This window comes from Patiria miniata, unplaced genomic scaffold (assembly GCF_015706575.1).
Source record: "Patiria miniata isolate m_02_andy unplaced genomic scaffold, ASM1570657v1 HiC_scaffold_7, whole genome shotgun sequence".
Classification (NCBI taxonomy): Eukaryota; Metazoa; Echinodermata; class Asteroidea; order Valvatida; family Asterinidae; genus Patiria; species Patiria miniata.
In genome coordinates this window covers 37389663-37408234 of record NW_024037074.1, presented here as the reverse complement: position 1 = coordinate 37408234, position 18572 = coordinate 37389663, and the positions used below count along the sequence as shown (strand labels likewise).

Genomic DNA, 18572 nt, shown 5'->3' with positions numbered 1-18572 from the left:
AAATGTAACCCCATAGACATTATGTACTCTCGCAATACATTCACAAGCACAAAGACATGTAATATATAGGCTACTCGCGTACACTGCAGAGTTTCTGAGCGATCCAATGAAAAGGACAACACAAATATGCTCAAAAGAAAAATCAGGGAATTTACACAATACCAGTGGTGATTTTATTCCGTCTTCCAAGAACATCTTCCAAATGTACACTAGGAATTACTTGCAGAAAAAAGGAACTGCATGTTTCAACAGCTACGTATGATGCTAAAATGTTATAAATCACAAATTACAAATTTCAGACCGAAAATATACAAACACAAGAAGACTAATCGAATGTCCCTGCAAATGGAAGCATATTCAACTCTGCCCGATGCTTAGAAACACTGCGTTTGACGTTTTAAAATTTAACATTCGTAAAAAATAGATTATAAGAACCACATTGATATTTAAGTTGTGTTCCCAATGCTCTTCAACAAATTCGATCTTATTTCTAGTAATACATGTTCAACTTGTATGTTTTTTGTTTTATTCCCACGTTCCAAAAAAACAAGGCTCCTTCCCCCTTTTGTTGGACTTCTTCAACCCTCTGAAAAAGGTTGTATTTGTGTTTGTTTTGGAAACAAATTGAACATGCAGATTCGCCTTTCGAGCAGACTGACCCCTGGTCCGTACATTAATCAGCCTACCCCGCGAGAACGGAACTATTGTCCGGCAGCCAAAAATTCCAAATAGTAAAGTAATGTTAAATAAGTTAAAATAACTAAACATTGACCGATTTTTTTCCGTCGATGTCTCATTCAAAAGTGAATAGATTTTGTATTGCTAGAAAAAAATAGCAATTAAGAAAAGGAATCTATTTTTCGAGATGAAAGTCGAAAATACCACTGGGAACGCACATGAAAGAAGACAAGGCTTAGCATCTTTAAGGAAAACCCATCACATTCAACTATACGTCCCGGCCAGATTTGAGCGGCAATCTGGGCCAAATATGACCTGATACTTTCCATGGTCAGAATGTCATCTTTACGGGTAAAAATCAATGACATTTCTCCAGATAACTTTCCGGTTCATTTTGACCAGGAAACCTTGGCAAAAGTGTGTCTTTTTGACCGAGAAAAGTGTAATTTTCACATTGAAAAGTAAAAGGTGAAATATGACCTGGATTCCGGGTCCAATCTGACAGGATAAGAGTGTGTATTATAATATTCACATACCGCACTGTTTTCACACATTATTACACAAGTGTGGAAATCTATTTATTATATCACTTACTATATGGCCTTCCACTTAAAAGCTAATTATTTTACCACCAAGACTGGGTAATTTTAGGTATGCCTTGGTACCAAAACCAAAATCTGTAATTAGTTTGTTCGTTTGGTGTCCAACTTGAAATAATAACTTGATGCAATATTTACCTCTCGTCGGATAATAGTGCCCACCTCAACTGTTTTTCTATTGATTTAGTTAAAAAATAACGCTAATTGAAGCTGTTGCTAATTATGAAATTATATTAACAACCTTATTTCCAATGTAACATTTCAGTATAGTTTACACATGTTCATTGAGTGTAAACACATTCATGTTTTTGCAAACGGAATGGCATAGTGCCTCTTTCGACATCCGCTATATGCAATGCAATCAGACGTCATATACGATTATCCGCCAAACAACAAGCATTTTGCTTGGGGTACGAGTTCGTCTCCCTTCCAAAAGCTATAAGCCGCCTTCCAAAAAAAAATACCAGGTTTATGAGTTACTTTCTTGTATAAAGTGAACTGGCGACACTTAATGCAGTGGTTTAGGTATATTTCTCACACTTGACTGCTAATTGACACCAATTTCATTTGCATCGTCATTCCTTTTGTCATCGTTCACACCCAACCAGCTTTCACACAAAGCTGTAGTTCACTTTACACACTGCATGCAGAGCCTCCTTCTAGCCTTTGAGTGTGTGTTGGGACATTAGCGGCCTAATTATACCCCACTATGGTTTCGATGAAAGAAAAACATGAGAAATGCAACCAAAGACTAACTATTTATTTTATGAATGGTAGAGGAAAACATCGCTGGGTGATCTTTCCCCAGATACAGACGCCTTGGCCTCTTACCGATATGGCCGTCAGGAGCTACTGGTGTGCCGTTTTTACTTATTCTTATATAAGAATAATATATAAAAGACGGATAATCTGTGATTGTGGACCATTATTATTATCAAGGATATGTAAACCTGGTTTACAGTTTAATATTCGGACTGAAAGTGTGCGGTGGATGATCTGATAGTTATTATTTTTTTATTGGGATATTAATTTGAATAATTATTCCATCGTGTGAAGCAAGTGATCAATCAAGTTATCTTTCCACCCTATGTATATGTATCCTATATACGCTGGGGGTGGGATCAGAGAAAGGGCCTGATTAAATATAAGGAAAGCAAAAAATAAGGAAATTAGAACCATAGATATAAAAAGGGACGCCCTTATGGTAAAATATGATACAAGTTATGGTTAAATGTTGCTTATGATCTAATACAATTCCTACAGCTACATTAAATTTGTCCCTTCGAACGTTTACTTTTTCACGCTTTATTTCAAGCAGGTTAATACCAACAAGCTGACGAGCAGGACACTGATGGAAGACTGAACTACGGAGCTAGCTCCAGCTGAACGGAGGAGATTAAAAAAGAGAAATCAAATGGTTGGTAAACAAACACTTGGTTTACACCAACAAACCAACCAATTGCCTCATTAGATAATCGGCGGCTGAGTCATGTAAGGCGAACAGGCTGTGAGCCGTTTTTGTCTTGCAAAAATGGGGGTGGTGATGGTCCCTCCTCAACAAAATGCACAAAAATGAAAAAAGCTACACTGCATGCAATTATTACCTGACGGTGAGCAGTTTAGGTACAATTTTGTAAATGCCCGATATTTGCAATTCTCTTCACCTTTGGCCTTGATTCATACGCATATACTCGCAGCAGGTACACATAAGGCCAGTTGGCAACGACGGCAAGAAACTCGTTTGGCTATAGACCAATGCAGGCACGCTCTATCGCAGAGGCCCCCTTCAATGGCCAAAGCACTGTGCTAGCTATTGTTCAAATAATCCTTCATGGAGGAGATGTTTTGCAGAATATCGTGCACAATTTTTGTTTTTTGCGTTGGAGTAGAAACACTAATGTGGCATGGTGCCTGATCTATAGGCTCACTGAGACCTCGCATTAAAACCTATGAACTATAATAACATTAATCGATTAAATATGATCTGATTGTCTTACCCACGGCGCACAAAAGGAGAACGTACATTGAATCAGTGCAGTCGTGTTGGTACCATTCTCCCCGATCGCACTGGTCCAAGGTCTCCTCGTCTCCCTTACAAGACACACCACTTAGAAACATCGGTCCACTATCCATATAGGTTACTGTCTGTGCATAAGAATACAAGCAATATTAATTTGTGGTAATTCCGACCTAGGGGTGAATGATGGTCTACTTCTTTGTATAACTGTCCGTTTAGTCTCACCAAAAGCACGCTATTCGACAATAATGGCACGTCTCCTCTGATCTCCATTGGAAAATCTGGATAGCCCATCGCATTGGCTGTTGGCCTTGGGGAGTGATGTCCCCGTCCGTCCGAGTTGCATAGCGGTCCCATAACATCTTTCCACGAAATGATTTTTAGTTTTCAAGTTACACAAATCTAACCATCAATACTTTGTTCTTTTTTTTTTTGTATTTTGTAATACAACTGTCTTTTTCCAAACGAAACTTGTTTCATAAAGGGCCCTTATTCTATGTTATTGTATTATATACGATGGGAGTGGTACAAACTGGTTCCAACCCCACATTCGAATCGGGAGACCGCAAACCGTACCGGCGCGTATTTTTTTAACAGTGCGCAATGGCGAACGAGATCAGTGCAGTATGTGTTCTAGTTCTATACCTATAGGATTGTCGTATTGCTGGTTATCAACAGCCGCATGCATAATCACGATGCAGAGCAGGGAGCCAGGACAGTTGGGTTTTATGATGACATCCGAGCACAGAACGAAATAATTATCGACGAGGGTCAAATTGCAAGCGGCAAAAGACACCACAACGTAGCGCATTACATACACTCTTAAAACTCAGGGTCAGATCACGACCCGCAACCCGGGTCCTATTTGACCTGATACCTTTTAGGGGCAAACTGATACCTTTGCAAAGGTCAGAATGACCCGAAAATGATCAGAGATCATTAATCCCTGGCTCACTATCCGGGTCATCGTGACCCGAAAACTTTGGCCAAGTTATCATTTTGACCCTGAAAAGCGTCATGTGGTCTGGGGTTACATTTCCGGGTGAAATCTAACCAGGACGTTTTAGAGGATAGTACAAAATAACTATCGTTGATGGTCAGAATTATAATGCGACAAAAAGACACCGCAACGAGGCCATTGTAGAAAAGGTTACTAGCCCCCAGAAAGACGCAGAATCGCTACAATAGAGCATGCAAGTTGACTTCCAAAACCTGAGAGATTTACGGGAATACAGTACATCCGCATTCCGGACACCATGTATAGGATCTACAACTTGTGTAACGTCCTTTTTTTGCATGTTTTATTTATTTCCTGACTGGGCTTACCCAGTCACGGTTAAAAGTTCTGAGGTTCTGTGAAAGAAAAGAAACTCCGTTGCAATTTAAAACATAGCATGTGCATTTCAAATATTGCAAATTGGTGACTATAATAAAATGAACATTTTTTAACCTAAAGTGAGGCTACGTTTAATCAATCACAAAGACTGAACAATTGGGTAATTTCTGACACGGAAGTCTGTGACTATAGACTATACTCAGTGTTTACTGAGACCTTCACATGAAAAGTGAACGTGAACTGGCGAGACTTGCACGCTCTATTACGAGACTTGAAATTATTCAAAACCAGCTGTCAAATATTTACCGATAACGGCGGTCCGAATCCAAGCTCTCTGCAGACGACCTCGGAGTTTGCCTCAGTCCAGCCCTCTGAACAAACAGCTCCCCAACGACCGTCGTGATAGATTAACACGGTGCCAATCTCCTTCTCCAAATTACTTAAAAGTCTCGCAGGGTGGCGGGACTCTGTGTGAGGCAACAGTGAAAAAGAAATCGGAATACTGATTGTTTTAAATTATTTATTCAAGTTGTATTCGTGCAATTCATGCTTTCATCATCTCCACTATCTATTTAGTGGGGTAACTTGACGATGTAGATGTCAAGAAATACCTGCACGTTTAGTGCACAAAGTGAAAAGTGAGCTTAAGAAACGAACTGGCGGCACACGGCCTTATCGGTGCACGGTACCTGGAATTGGACCGCTGCAAATGACGTTCACTTCGTAAGTGTCCGACTCGCTCAAGCAGTCCTTATCTGGCTCCTTGAAACCAGTGTAACACTGTACAAGCGACGATTCGCCTCCGGCACAACTGATATAGTCGCCCATCATCACGGGTCCGGAACCCCGGCCGAAGCGGCCGTCGGAGGGTGTGTCAAGACCGTAGCCAAGCCCCAGCTGCTTGCAGATCACATTACTCCCTCGCCAGGCGAAGTTGTAATTATCCTTCTCTTGACAGACACTACCCCAGGTCCCGTTGAGGTGGACCTCCAGACGGCCCTCATTGGGGTTGGTACCATTCACTAGTCGTACCTGGAAATCGTCGGGCTCTTCGAGAAAATGAAGAAAAATGGTGTGGGCAAATCAGGATGGACTTTTTTTCGCATTGATGCATAAAGGGTTTTTCTCCAAAAAAATCGTCTGGACGCACCCAAAAACCTTTAGTTTCCGTGTCAGAGACGAACGACTTGTAGTAGGCACTCTGTAACACTTTTTTACAGGAAGCTTGGGTGAAAATGTCTTTTTTTTAAATACCTGTAATGAGCACTTTGTTAAGAATGAAACGTTAAATGATTTTCACGTTATTTGTTGCTTCATCTTACAAAATTTGAAGATGAGAAAACTACGGATACTCACTACTTTGAGCCAAGAACAAAAATGAAACGCCTTAAATTACCTTTGATTTTATTACAGATGACTCCGGCCTGGTTCCCAGTCGGACATTCATCCTGGAACCAAGCCTTGGCGGGACACTGAAGGATGTGGCTCTCATTACCAGTACAGGCAAAGTCGGTGGCCAGATACGATTCGTAAGTGGCAACTGACGTGGGGGTCGGTTTTGCGAAGTAGGATCCAGTGATGGCGCGGTGTGCCGAGTGGAAGCCTTTCTGGCGGCAGATAACATCAGCGTCGGCGATATCCCAGCCGTGGTCGCACACCATAAAACGATAATTGTCATATTTGACGACATCAAGTTTGAGCAGTGCTAGCCCCTCGCTATCGGGAATTATGCTGCCGCCGCTTAAATGCACGTCGCCAATGGAATCAGGATCTGTGTGGTTTCCATTCAGATTGGTAATAGGGGCTAGACGTTGTTATGGTTTGATACGCGATAACCCGCCGCCGCGATATATAACCTGCCGCCGCGAAATATAACCCGCTGTCGCGATATATAGCCCGCCACCGCGATATATAACCCGCCGCCGCGATATATAACCCGCCACCGCGATATATAACCCGCCGCCGCGATATATAACCCGCCGCCGCGATATATAACCTGCCGCCGCGAAATATAACCCGCTGTCGCGATATATAGCCCGCCACCGCGATATATAACCCGCCGCCGCGATATATAACCCGCCACCGCGATATATAACCCGCCGCCGCGATATATAACCCGCCGCCGCGATATATAACCCGCCGCCGCGATATATAACCCGCCGCCGCGATATATAACCCGCCGCCGCGATATATAACCCGCCACCGCGATATATAACCCGCTGTCACGATAACCCGCCGCCGCGATATATAACCCGCCACCGCGATATATAACCCGCCACCGCGATATATAACCCGCCGCCGCGATATATAACCCGCCGCCGCGATATATTACCCGCCACCGCGATATATAACCCGCCGCCGCGATATATAACCCGCTGTCACGATAACCCGCCACTGCGATATATGACCCGCCGCCGCGATATATAACCCGCTATCACGATAACCCGCCACTGCGATATATGACTCGCCGCCGCGATATATAACCGGCCGCCGTGATATATAACCCGCCACCGCGATATATAACCCGCCACCGCGATATATAACCCGCCGCCGCGATATATAACCCGCCACCGCGATTTATAACCCGCCACCGCGATATATAACCCGCCGCCGCGATATATAACCCGCCGCCGCGATATATAACCCGCCACCGCGATATATAACCCGCCACCGCGATATATAACCCGCCGCCGCGATATATAACCCGCTGTCACGATAACCCGCCGCCGCGATATATAACCCGCCACCGCGATATATAACCCGCCGCCGCGATATATAACCCGCTGTCACGATAACCCGCCACTGCGATATATGACCCGCCGCCGCGATATATAACCCGCTATCACGATAACCCGCCACTGCGATATATGACTCGCCGCCGCGATATATAACCGGCCGCCGTGATATATAACCCGCCACCGCGATATATAACCCGCCACCGCGATATATAACCCGCCGCCGCGATATATAACCCGCCGCCGCGATATATTACCCGCCGCCGCGATATATAACCCGCCGCCGCGATATATAACCTGCCGCTGCGATATATATATATCCCGTCGCCGCGATATATAACCCGCTGTCACGATAACCCGCCACTGCGATATATGACCCGCCGCCGCGATATATAACCCGCCGCCGCGATATATAACCTGCCGCCAACCTCGTCCCCAGTGCTTACTTTATTTCCAACCTCGTTTCCAATATTAAGCCCTGCCTGGATAGGAAACTTTCTTCCTGTATCCTGATTCGATACAGATATTGGTTAGTAATGGATTTATATCGTGTAGTTGGTGTTGTTATTTCCAGCGTGCATTACGTGTTTTCACGATCATTGTAATTATAACGTCAATGCCTTCTCAAAAATACTATTTTCCTTTCCAATTTGCTCATATTAATATGAAATGTGATACTGCATATTGGCGGGATAAGATTGTAACATTTTAACTTCGGAAACAATCGTGTTTGCGTAACTCACGGCGCGACGAATTGATTGTGTTTTTGATCCAATGCAAATTAGGCCATCAGCCTCGGTCCAAAATTGTGGCCACCGTTATTAAATGAGGGGAATAATCGTCAAAGCGATTTTTGGCAAGGTATACACCTTCGGAGTTGGAAAATATGTGATAGCATTGCAACAGTGGCAGCTTTTTGGGTGTTATCACCCTTTTTTCAAAATGTTCATCAAAATGCTTGTTACTACTCTATACCTTGAGCATGCTAATTATAAAGATTTTTGCCCTGATTTGATACTGACCAAACCCCCAGGCTGATGGCCTAAATGATCCAATACCAGGGTGAGAGAGCAGGAGGTGGTGGGCGCGTACTGCTCGACACCCTGGGGACGAGGTTGCGTCTACGCCAATTCCTATTACATGTAGTTGTGTAATGCGCACACCTGTTTGGCGTAATATTTGCAGCGCGCAATTCAACAAATTCATAGTAGTTCCGAAGCAAACTCTCAAATTTTTTCAGTGGTATAAAAGCTGCAGCAAGACTTTTGTGCAACTTCACTGGTCAGCTCTTTTGTTGTGTGTACAATGTAGTATGTGTGGGACAGAAAATGGACCGTAATTGCCTGCAGAAGTCACGCATGCGCACTGGTTTCCCCAATTTTTCAGGGAGAGATTTTAGGAAATGTCCTAGACGTTGCTACTGACAAGTCCGTGGGCGATATTGATCGCGATAGCGCCCTCTCGCGGCGTCCGGTTATCGCGGCGGCTCGTTATCGCGTATCAAACCATAACAACGTGTAGCCCCTATACTAGATTGGTAAAAGAGAAAAGAACACCGTGTATAGCTAGGTCTCCATCGAATATAGCACCAAGCCTATAACAGAACCCAACCCAACCCAACCCACCTCTGAAGCCAAACCTGAACCTATCCCAACCCAGAGCCCAACCCAACCCAACCCAACCCAACCCAATCCAACCCTAAACCAACACAACCCAACACAACCCACGCAGCCCAACCCAAAACAACATAACACAACACAACCCAATACAGCCCATACAAGTGTATTTTTGCCTGCGATCGGTTTGTCCCTTTTTTGGTTGGTACTCTACCTTTTTAGGAAGACCTCCTATATAATTTATACACGATCGTAAATTGGAGACCTTCGGGAAATTGGGGACCCTATTGTCCTCTATTGTTCAACGTCCCTTATTGAATACAGGAACAAACTCAATCCAATCCAACCCAACCCAACCCAACCCTATACCCAACGAACATTTCATTATGCAGCACCAGGAATGGAATAAACCTCATCAAATAAAGATCAGCCCATCCTTGGAAAATATCAAATCACAACTTAAAACACACTTGTTTAATGCTTTCACAAGCGCATAGAGACATTTCTTGTGTATATTGCGCTATATAAGAATTGTTTATTATTATTATGATCATCATCATGATCGTCATCATCATCATCCCCTCTACTCATTTCATTAAAAGGAAATCCCACATAATTGTTTTCCCCAGAAAATGAGGCAATTTAAAAAACTTTACAGAAAACAGGGTCCTTGCCGAATAAATATTCAAATTTTGTCCTTCCACATAATGACAAAAGGGAAAAATTTCATGAATAAATTTCAATCTTTACAATTAAAACTTAAAAGTGCTTCCAAAGAAGCCTAAAAAATTGGAAATCAGTTTGGAACTAAATTTGGCTTTGTAGCTTTGCCCTATAAAAAATGGGTTTTGATTAAAAATGGAACCTAAAATGTATGTTATTGGAGGAGACTGTGTGGTACAAGGGTCATATTGAGCCAAACCACAAAATTACCACGTCCACATATTAACAAAAACCACAAAATGACCACAAACATATTGGCAATCCACATAATAACCACATATGTGGTCATTATGTGGATATCAGGGAATTTGTCCTTCCACAAAATGAATCTCTTAACTGCACAACCCTATGTGAATGGAAATTAATCCCCCCCCCATCCCCGTCATGATCATCATGATTCAGCATGATCAGCATGATCAGCATGATCAGCATCATGATCAGCATCATGATCATCAATCATGATCAGCATGATCAGCATGATCAGCATCATCAGCATCATCATCATCATCATCATCATCATCATCATTATTATTATCATTACCCAACCCAACCCATAAAGATGTTGCTAGGCATTGCCGCTACCTTTACACACTAAAATGAATTTCGTACTGAGATACTCAAGAGTCTGTTGTTGCGGTCGATGCACAGACAAGTTAAATTTTATCAAGATATTTCTAGGCATTGCCGTTACCTTTACAAACTAAATTTCAAGACAAGACAAACCTTTCCATTCGTCCTGGTCCAAGCACTTCACTGCAGCGGCATGACCGGCATCCGCACACTGGTGCTCCATCCATCCGTCGTTTGCGCACTCGTCCAGTCTGGTCTCCGACCCCTTACACCTTACGTTACTCAGCCAGACCGGTCCCGTCCCGTTGCCTGCATCATGCTTCCATCCGTACTTGGCAAGCCATGGGAATCCGAGTTGCTTGCATACCACCAAGGCGTCAAAGAAGCCCCAACCATCCCTGCAGACAGTGCCCCATTGACCGTTGTTCAGGACCTCGACTCGGCCCTGTTTGCCGCCGACATTCGATAGGCGAACATCATGATCTGAAAATGTACATAGCTCTTTAATACTGATTGGTCCCGTTGTAGATCTCAGCCTTAGAACACAGACGGCTTGTTTTAACAGAGAAAATGCAAAAGTTACACACTCTTACAAAAAATATTTGCTGGAATTTATTGTTTCCAAAATGTGTACATGTATATATAAACCACATTTCTACGGTCTGAGTAACAGGGAAGTTGGCCACATAATGTCTTACATTGACGTGGCATTTTCTTTTTTTTTTTGCCTTGCCTAATGGGGCGGATGTAACTTTCAGAAAATGGGGGGGGGGGGGGGGGGAGGTGTATGAAGAGTTGGTAGGCGTGTGAGGCCGTGCCGAAGGCGCGCTCTTCTAGGGAGGACATTTTGAAATGCATACGATGTTTTCTCCTGCATACATGCAAGGCAATTGAGAAATTAAGCACTTTTACATTCCATTTTTTTGCTCAATTTTACAGCGGGTGCGAAATCAACTTGGCGGATCCGGGGGGGGGCCAAAGGGGGCCATGCCCCCCCCCCCCCCCCCCCCAAAAAAAAACGATTTTTTTTTTTTTTTTTTTTTTTTTTTTTTTAGATGACTTCGCAATAAAGGCAGGCAATGAGTACACCACCGTCTTTTCCTCAGAAATTCTTTTTCAGAAAATTGCCTCAGATCGCACCACAGAGCATCTAGAATCAAAAAAATGTTTCGGGGCCCTTTAGTGGGCCCCGAACCCCACACCGTAATTTGTTGGGACACACTTTTGGGGGATTACATTTTTATACCTCCCCCCCCCAATTATGTTTTGGGTCCGCCCTTGTGCGAACTCCCCCCCCCCCCCCCCCATCCGCCATTGCCCGAACGTACAGCAATGCCGGCAGTGACTAAAGACACCATAGATTTATAATGAGCAAACGCTGTTAACGTCAGACTGGCGCGCAACATGCCGATCTGATACAAAATGTCAGGTCGGCTGTCATCATTATATATAATGACGACAGCACGTGTGTTTTGAGCAATGTTTACGCAAAGAACATAAATGAATGACTTGATTCAAGACCAGCGCTCCTACGGTTAGATTGATGAGCACCTAAATTTATTGTGTGGCCCCAAAACAGAACTTTCAAGGTAAAGTTGTGTGTACGATCTTAACACTTTCTACTAATCTTTCTAATTACATGACTTGTATTAATGTAATGATAACTTCGTCGCAAGGACTTCGTTTAAATAAAGTATGACTTGAACTATTAGGTCTAACCGGTCTACCACAAGCACTTATTTATGTCTGCATAATGGCATTGCCTCAATTCCAATTGAATCCAATATTGGATGTAGAATACCTTCTGACTTCCAGTGTGCGAGGCGTGGGTCAGGGAAGGTATATGCGTAGGCCTACATTGTGTTATGTAAAATAATGATTTCCGTGGAGTGCTTCCACTAATGTGTTCATGACGTTAGGTTTAAGGTCACGGTTAACAAAATAATATTGTACAGAACCAATGGGTACGTTCTCCCACCCGCTTCCAAAAGTTAACCCATAGATCTACGGGCCAATTACCCGAGAATATACCTGTCGATTTTATCAGAAAATCCTTGCTGAATGTTACGGTGAAGAAAGGACTGATACCAACATAACAAGTAAAATCATTCGGCCTGAAATGGTGTCATTCCGAAGAAAAGAATTGTTTCAAAAACGTGTGCCACCGGGGAACACGTTTTAAGTTTTGACGAGAAAAAGACATAACTTGAATCTTTGAATCTCTAGAAACGGAATCCACTCACAGTACCAAATAATTTGCATAGGGTTTCGATGTTATGGAATGCTGAAACTTCAACGGGTTAGTTGTAATGCATCCTTCTGAAGATTTGAGCAAGAGTTTGCAGCTTCAAATGAAAACTTGAAAGAAAAATCATGCCATCCTGTGTTTTTTTTTAAGAAGGTTAGAGATTCGAGAAGCATTGAGTGACACGAGATTGAAAAGGATCCTGTTCAAACCAACAACGACTTAAGAAAAAAGGGAAGACAGTCGAAGACATGAAAACCCTAACGCATGAACCATACCTTGAAAATCACATCTGAAATCACTAAACAGGATCAACTTTTGGGTCGCAAAAGTGGACCCCGAATTAACTGCAGAGTCGTTCTCGCACGCGTATTACAGGAATAACAAAAACGCCCAGTTTTTTTTAAAGAATAGTTGTGTGGATGTTTATATCCTACTTTTAAATGTTCTTTCCGATCAACATCATTTCGTTCAAAGTGCGTACGGTAGCCCAATTGGGCTGTTCCAGGACGCTGTGTCCCTCTAATTGCTTCATAAAATAAATTATGGGTGGCCATATGCATTTGGTATCAAAATGTTAAGATGTGGCTACAGGCTAGACTACGTATGTGGGTTTGGTTAAATAATCACACAAGATGGTGATATATAGACCAGGGGCGTCGCAAGGGGGTACTTGCCCCCCCCCCCCCCCCCCCCGGCAAACAAACAAAAAAGGAAAAAGAGGTGCGAAGCCATATTGCTGTTAATTTGATGGGGGAGGTAGGGCAAATGATCCCCTGCTCATCACGCTCGGAAAAATGATGAATTGAGAATATAATGAAAAAGTTAAGGAACAAAAATTGCTTTGCCCCCCCCCCCCCCTGGAAAAAAACATCTTGTCGACGCCCATGATATAGACAGCTAAAATTTCTCCAAGCCTTACGTATCCCATGCGCATATACCATATCTGGCTGGTCCCTAATTTACTCACATGCATGTGATGAGACATTAAGGGACCGGATTTAATTCACAGAAGCCTTCCAAATTTCAAATGATACTGGCCCTCACTCAGATCAGCAGCCTATCCCGCCCTGCTTTATTTAAGAAATTTCTTGATTTGTTTTGTATTAAGAAATTTCTTGATTTGTTTTGTATATACTCCATGCATGAAGCTTCGAAATGCATATGGTGGTGGATAAAACTCTATCAACATACCTTGTGCGACTGCTGTGGCTAAAAACACGAACAAGATGGTCGTGGTGAGCATTTTCATACATGTAGTATGAATGATCTGGATGAGAAAGACGTGCGCTGTGTACGTATTCAAGTAAAGAGTATGTGTGACGTGACTGTACACAGAATAATGAGAATACCATCACCATGCTTAACTATGCATCCACTCCGCCCAGCGGTGTATTATGCGCAGCTAGCACGACCGCATGCAGGACTGCGACAAATCAAATGGACGAACAAGCCAAATTATGCACCGTTCATGTATATGAACTTGGCATGCATGGGCCGGGAGAAGGCGTAAAGGCGCCGGGGAGGGTTTGGATAATGAGCATGACCCCGGGACCCCTCCACCAGAGCGGAGCCGTTGTGCGTGTGTAAAGTAAGGCCACCAAGCACATAGCCACGGTAGCCATATCGCCAAGATGATCGATATGGTCGGCGGCTAAAACACTCATGCCGCGCGCTATGCACTCAGGGTGCAGCACCCCAGTATAAAATTTCCCATAGATCCCATACTTCTTTTAAAAATACTCAGAACTCTCACACGTGGTGCGTCACCGCACCACTTTTTGGGCAAGCTCCATACCAGAAACCGGAGACTTTTTTTTTTTGGCCTTATTAAAACGACTGAATTTTGTTTCCAGAAAGTGACTGGAAAAGTAGCCATTTTGAAAAAGGATCCCTCCTCGAATAATAGCGCCACTTTTGGACACAATTGCAGAGGACCTAAAATGGCCAGAATTGAGTTCGCCCGTACCCCCCGCCCTGCAAACAGGGCGCTGGGAAGGGCAGATGAGCTTCACAGAATCTTGTGAAGGAAGTGGGGATGGCATTGTCGGTAATTTATCATGACCTATGTATAAAGCATCTGGCTGCAGCTGTTGACCGCGGTTAGCCAATGCAAGCAAATACTATCCGAAAAGTTTTCCATAGAAATGCATACACACCATACCGGATGTGATTTCTTTTCATTGCGGACCATGTGGATACAATTTTGAGCGTCGAATCATATGCATTTCGTCGACCCTACGGTGAATTCAAAACGGAGCCTGAACAACTGACGGGAGTTAAAATTTACAAAACAGATAAGTTTTACAGATTTTCCTTCATTATTATGCTTTTCAACCAAAAAAGGGCGCCACATTTATGAATGGGAATAAAAGAGTGATCATGAGTGACTCAGTCTTAACGGCCGTTTCAAACCTTGCAGGGTCATGGTCGAGATGACGTGTAGGTCACAGGTCACGCAAAATCTATCCAATCAGAGCGTAATTCGTCAGCCCTTCCCAGCGTCCTGTTTGCAGGGCGAGGGGTACGAGCGAAAGAATTGAGTCCCAAGTCCACTCAGGCCAGAGGTACAGTGCCATAATATTGTGGCGCAAATTACTATAGCAGCGTAGTCTAGAGAGGGCGCGCTCGCGGCTGTGGGCCCTATATAAGGCCCCGGGGCAGTTGCGAGACAGACTCAGCTCAGGTAGACACAGCTCAGACACACACGGTCACAAATTAGGCTTATCTCAGACACAACCTTCCGAGCGTACGCCGAGATCATCTACGGGGAAGAGACGGTAGGCAAATTAGCTTGCGCGCGCTGACGGGCGTGTGCTGGGTGGTGCGGTGAAGTCGGGCTGGCATAAGGAGGCACGGAGTCCGCGGAGGCTACTGGAGGCGGAGCGACATACAGCGATCTGCCGATTGTAACGTGACGGAGCCGGAAGGGCGCGCTCATCTACCCGCCGCCTCGAGGAAGGCTCGCGACTGGAAACGGTGGAGGGCGGGAGAGTGGAGGCGCACAGGAACGCTAGAGGCGTATGGTTCTTACCCGGGATTCAGAGGCTATCCCCAGCCAGGCATCGCCGTGCTGCCCAGCACTGCCTTACCGTAGCGGCTAATGCGAGGCTACCCCTACAGAGATAATTGAGAGGCTCGGAGACCAATCACTTATTAGCGGCTAACATTATAATTTAACGAGAGGTCCATCATATGACATTGATTCTGTGTAAATAAATCAAGCAGTAATTGAGGTCATTGACTGTTGTGTACTTAATTGTCTGTCCTTGTCCATCTTTGAGGTTGAGGGGCGTGGGTGAGTGCTGCTACGCGTATAGGGCGGTATATTTCCATCCAAACGGGCCTGCATTCCCGGCTGCTGGGGTATTGATCCTAAGCTAGGTTGTCTGGGTAAAGGGACTACGGATCGGGTCACAGATATTCCCGCCACAATATCTTCGTTTCCCCATCAGAATATAATTGAGTGAATAGCTTTAATTTTCATGATATCGGCGGACTTTTGGCCTATACCATAATGTTAGACTGATATGTTTTGACAAATGATCGACTCAATCATATTAATTGACATACCGGCTTAAAAAAGATCTAAAATCTGATCTCAGATGTTTCGTTCCAAATGATTTAGTTGGTGCAATTTTATTGTGGGGAACTATCATGGGGGACTCACGTCACCTGACGAATGGGGACGCTGTTGGACTGGATACAATTATTATTCGTCCGTACGCGGTAAAATACAGCGCGAACAGCGCCCTCATGCGGCCACTATTTTATGCAAATCATTTGGGTCCAGACGAACGCCTTGGTCCAATCGTCCGCGAGCGCGAAAGCTTATGTTTTTCTTTATTTTGTGCCAGATTTCCAGCGCACGACCTGATATGCGAATACAGATAAGTGAAGGCGGGGCTAAAATGTGGAGTGTCCATAGAGCTATATTAAATTACAAGAGCGCTAACTCGATGTACAAAGTAATGCCCGGATGGGCGCATCCATGTTTGTGCACAAACCTATGGAAAAATTTTGTACGGCTTTTGTACGGCTACTTGCATATCTGCGTTTGTATTCCATACTGGTGCGTCATCGAAGCCGATATGCCCAAAACCGAAACGCACGATAAGCAAATGGGCGTTTCATTTTGCTCCACGCAAACAGCGCAACGCGTGCGCGTCCCTGGGCCCTCCGCTGCAGATGCTTTTCGCCGTGACGCTTTTTGAACCGTCATGACGCGCTTAGTCCATCATTTGCAGCCATCCGAAAAGTAACTGGCGTAATTATTGTTGAAAAACAAACTTGGTTGAAAGATAGTAAGGGAACTAAACTCCCTGTGAAATTATTCTTTCTGGGAAGCTGTCATTCTGAAGTAATCAACAAAAGAAGGCATTTCCAACGGTGATTCTTAAGAAGCTCCGTAGGAATATTTAAATTAGTAGTTCGTTTTGTTATTCAGCGCAGCGCGCACAAGTATTGGAACGACGCACACGCGCGCGCGGTTGTTATAATTCGTCGGATCAGTGCGCTACGTCGCGTATAGCTGCAATTCAAAACAATTCAAAACATGATTCAGTAACTTTTGATTTGAAATGGAGATCTTAGAATGCTGTTTTTCTCGGAATGTACAGCTGAAGCTTAGCTGAAACTTCATCAGGTTAGTTGCTCAGTATCCTTCATTAGATTTTGAACTCTTTTGTTGCTTCAAACGAACAAAATGCACAAATTACAAATGATGGACTGTAGCTTTAAGTTGTTTGCGTATCTTCTACTTGCGCATTGCATTAAGAGTGCACTTTTAAAATTCAATCCATCTATTTTGATTGTGTTCTACAAACACGCACATAAAATCAAAATGTCTGCGCCCAGAGCGGCTTCAAAGCGTCTCCACGCGCAAGAATGAGGAGTAAGCGCTCTAGTAATTTAAAGGGAATGTACATCATTGGTTTTTGCTTTAATTTTCAGAAATGAACTATTTGAGGGGTTAGTATAATAGATCAAATTATTGTTGCACTGACATGTTAAAAGTTTTGTGTTCGAAAATGCTGGAAAAACCAAAAAACCCAAAAATGTTCAAGTAGTCTGGCTCCCTGACTCCACTGAAAGTTAAATGGATCAATTTATAGATGCCGGAAAATTGTACGGTAAGGAAACCAGTCTAGCTGGCCTGCCCCCATTCATGAACATGCAACCAATAGCAAAGAAAACTTGGACTGAAAAAAGGGTAAATTTGGAGCAGCAGTTGAAAAATAAATAGGTTTTTCCAACGGTGGTCGGCCGACCACCGTTGGAAATGTATACAAAAATACCATTTACTTGAAAATGACTTCACACCAGGTGCCATAATTTTACAGGATGTTTTAGACTGTCATTTACCACCAACATCCTGTAAAGTATTTCATAAAAACTTGGTAGTTTTATTGTTTGATGCTTGCAAATCTTGTATTTTCCCTTTAATATAGCTATATGGGAGTGTCTTATCACACCTTGGTAAATCTCGACGCCATCAAATAATTTGCAGCTATTCGCCCTTTGCGGACGTGTGTGCATTGGTGCTGTGTGTAATGTGATACATCGACACACAACGTAAAATGTGTGAGAGCTAAATGAAAACAAAATAGCTATACATTATTAACTTCTTAAGGGGGGAGGGATAAAGAAAGTGGTTATCGGTCTGCCTGCGATGTATTAAGGGAATAAATGTGATACATGTATTCGCAAAAACAACAAAATGTCCTTTTTTAACTCTGACTGGTGTTTCCCATGTTTGCAGCATGCAGTGGTGGCGTACTTTATGCGACTAGTTGTACATGACTGATAGTCTGGTTCCCAGACCAAAAGATTCTGACTATCCCTCTGATTAATCTTAGGCCGTGTCCGAAACGCGTAATTTTTTTTCCTAGGAGGGTTAGGGGCAATGTCATGAATAATTCAGTTTTTCCTTTGAATCATTGCAAGACTTAGGTTCTCGTTCTATTATCCCCTTAATTTAAAATTATCTCAGTGATAAATTTGGAGAAGAAAAATAGCTGATGAAAATGAGCAGCGACGACGTGGATTCGAAC

General features: G+C 43.5%; 1 protein-coding gene across 1 annotated transcript; it reads right to left on the bottom strand.

Moving 5' to 3' along the window:
* Positions 1–141: 141 nt before the first annotated feature.
* Positions 142–13871, bottom strand: LOC119744327 (deleted in malignant brain tumors 1 protein-like). The gene is made up of 7 exons (XM_038220199.1): positions 13714–13871; positions 10428–10757; positions 6027–6401; positions 5320–5679; positions 4937–5097; positions 3275–3422; positions 142–2659 (listed from the first exon to the last, which is right to left on the bottom strand). The coding sequence occupies exons 1-7, from the start codon at positions 13769–13771 to the stop codon at positions 2583–2585; spliced, it is 1509 nt and encodes a 502-aa protein (XP_038076127.1). The 5' UTR covers positions 13772–13871; the 3' UTR covers positions 142–2582.
* Between the last annotated feature and the right edge of the window lie 4701 nt (positions 13872–18572).

Excerpts from the sequence above, each read along its gene's own strand:
- LOC119744327 (XM_038220199.1), bottom strand. The coding sequence starts at position 13,771 with ATGAAAATGCTCACCACGACCATCTTGTTCGTGTTTTTAGCCACAGCA. Across the intron at positions 10,758-13,713 it reads AGCCACAGCAGTCGCACAAG|ATCATGATGTTCGCCTATCG; the intron begins GTATGTTGATAG and ends GTACATTTTCAG. Across the intron at positions 6,402-10,427 it reads GGACCAGGACGAATGGAAAG|ATCCTGATTCCATTGGCGAC; the intron begins GTTTGTCTTGTC and ends GAAACCACACAG.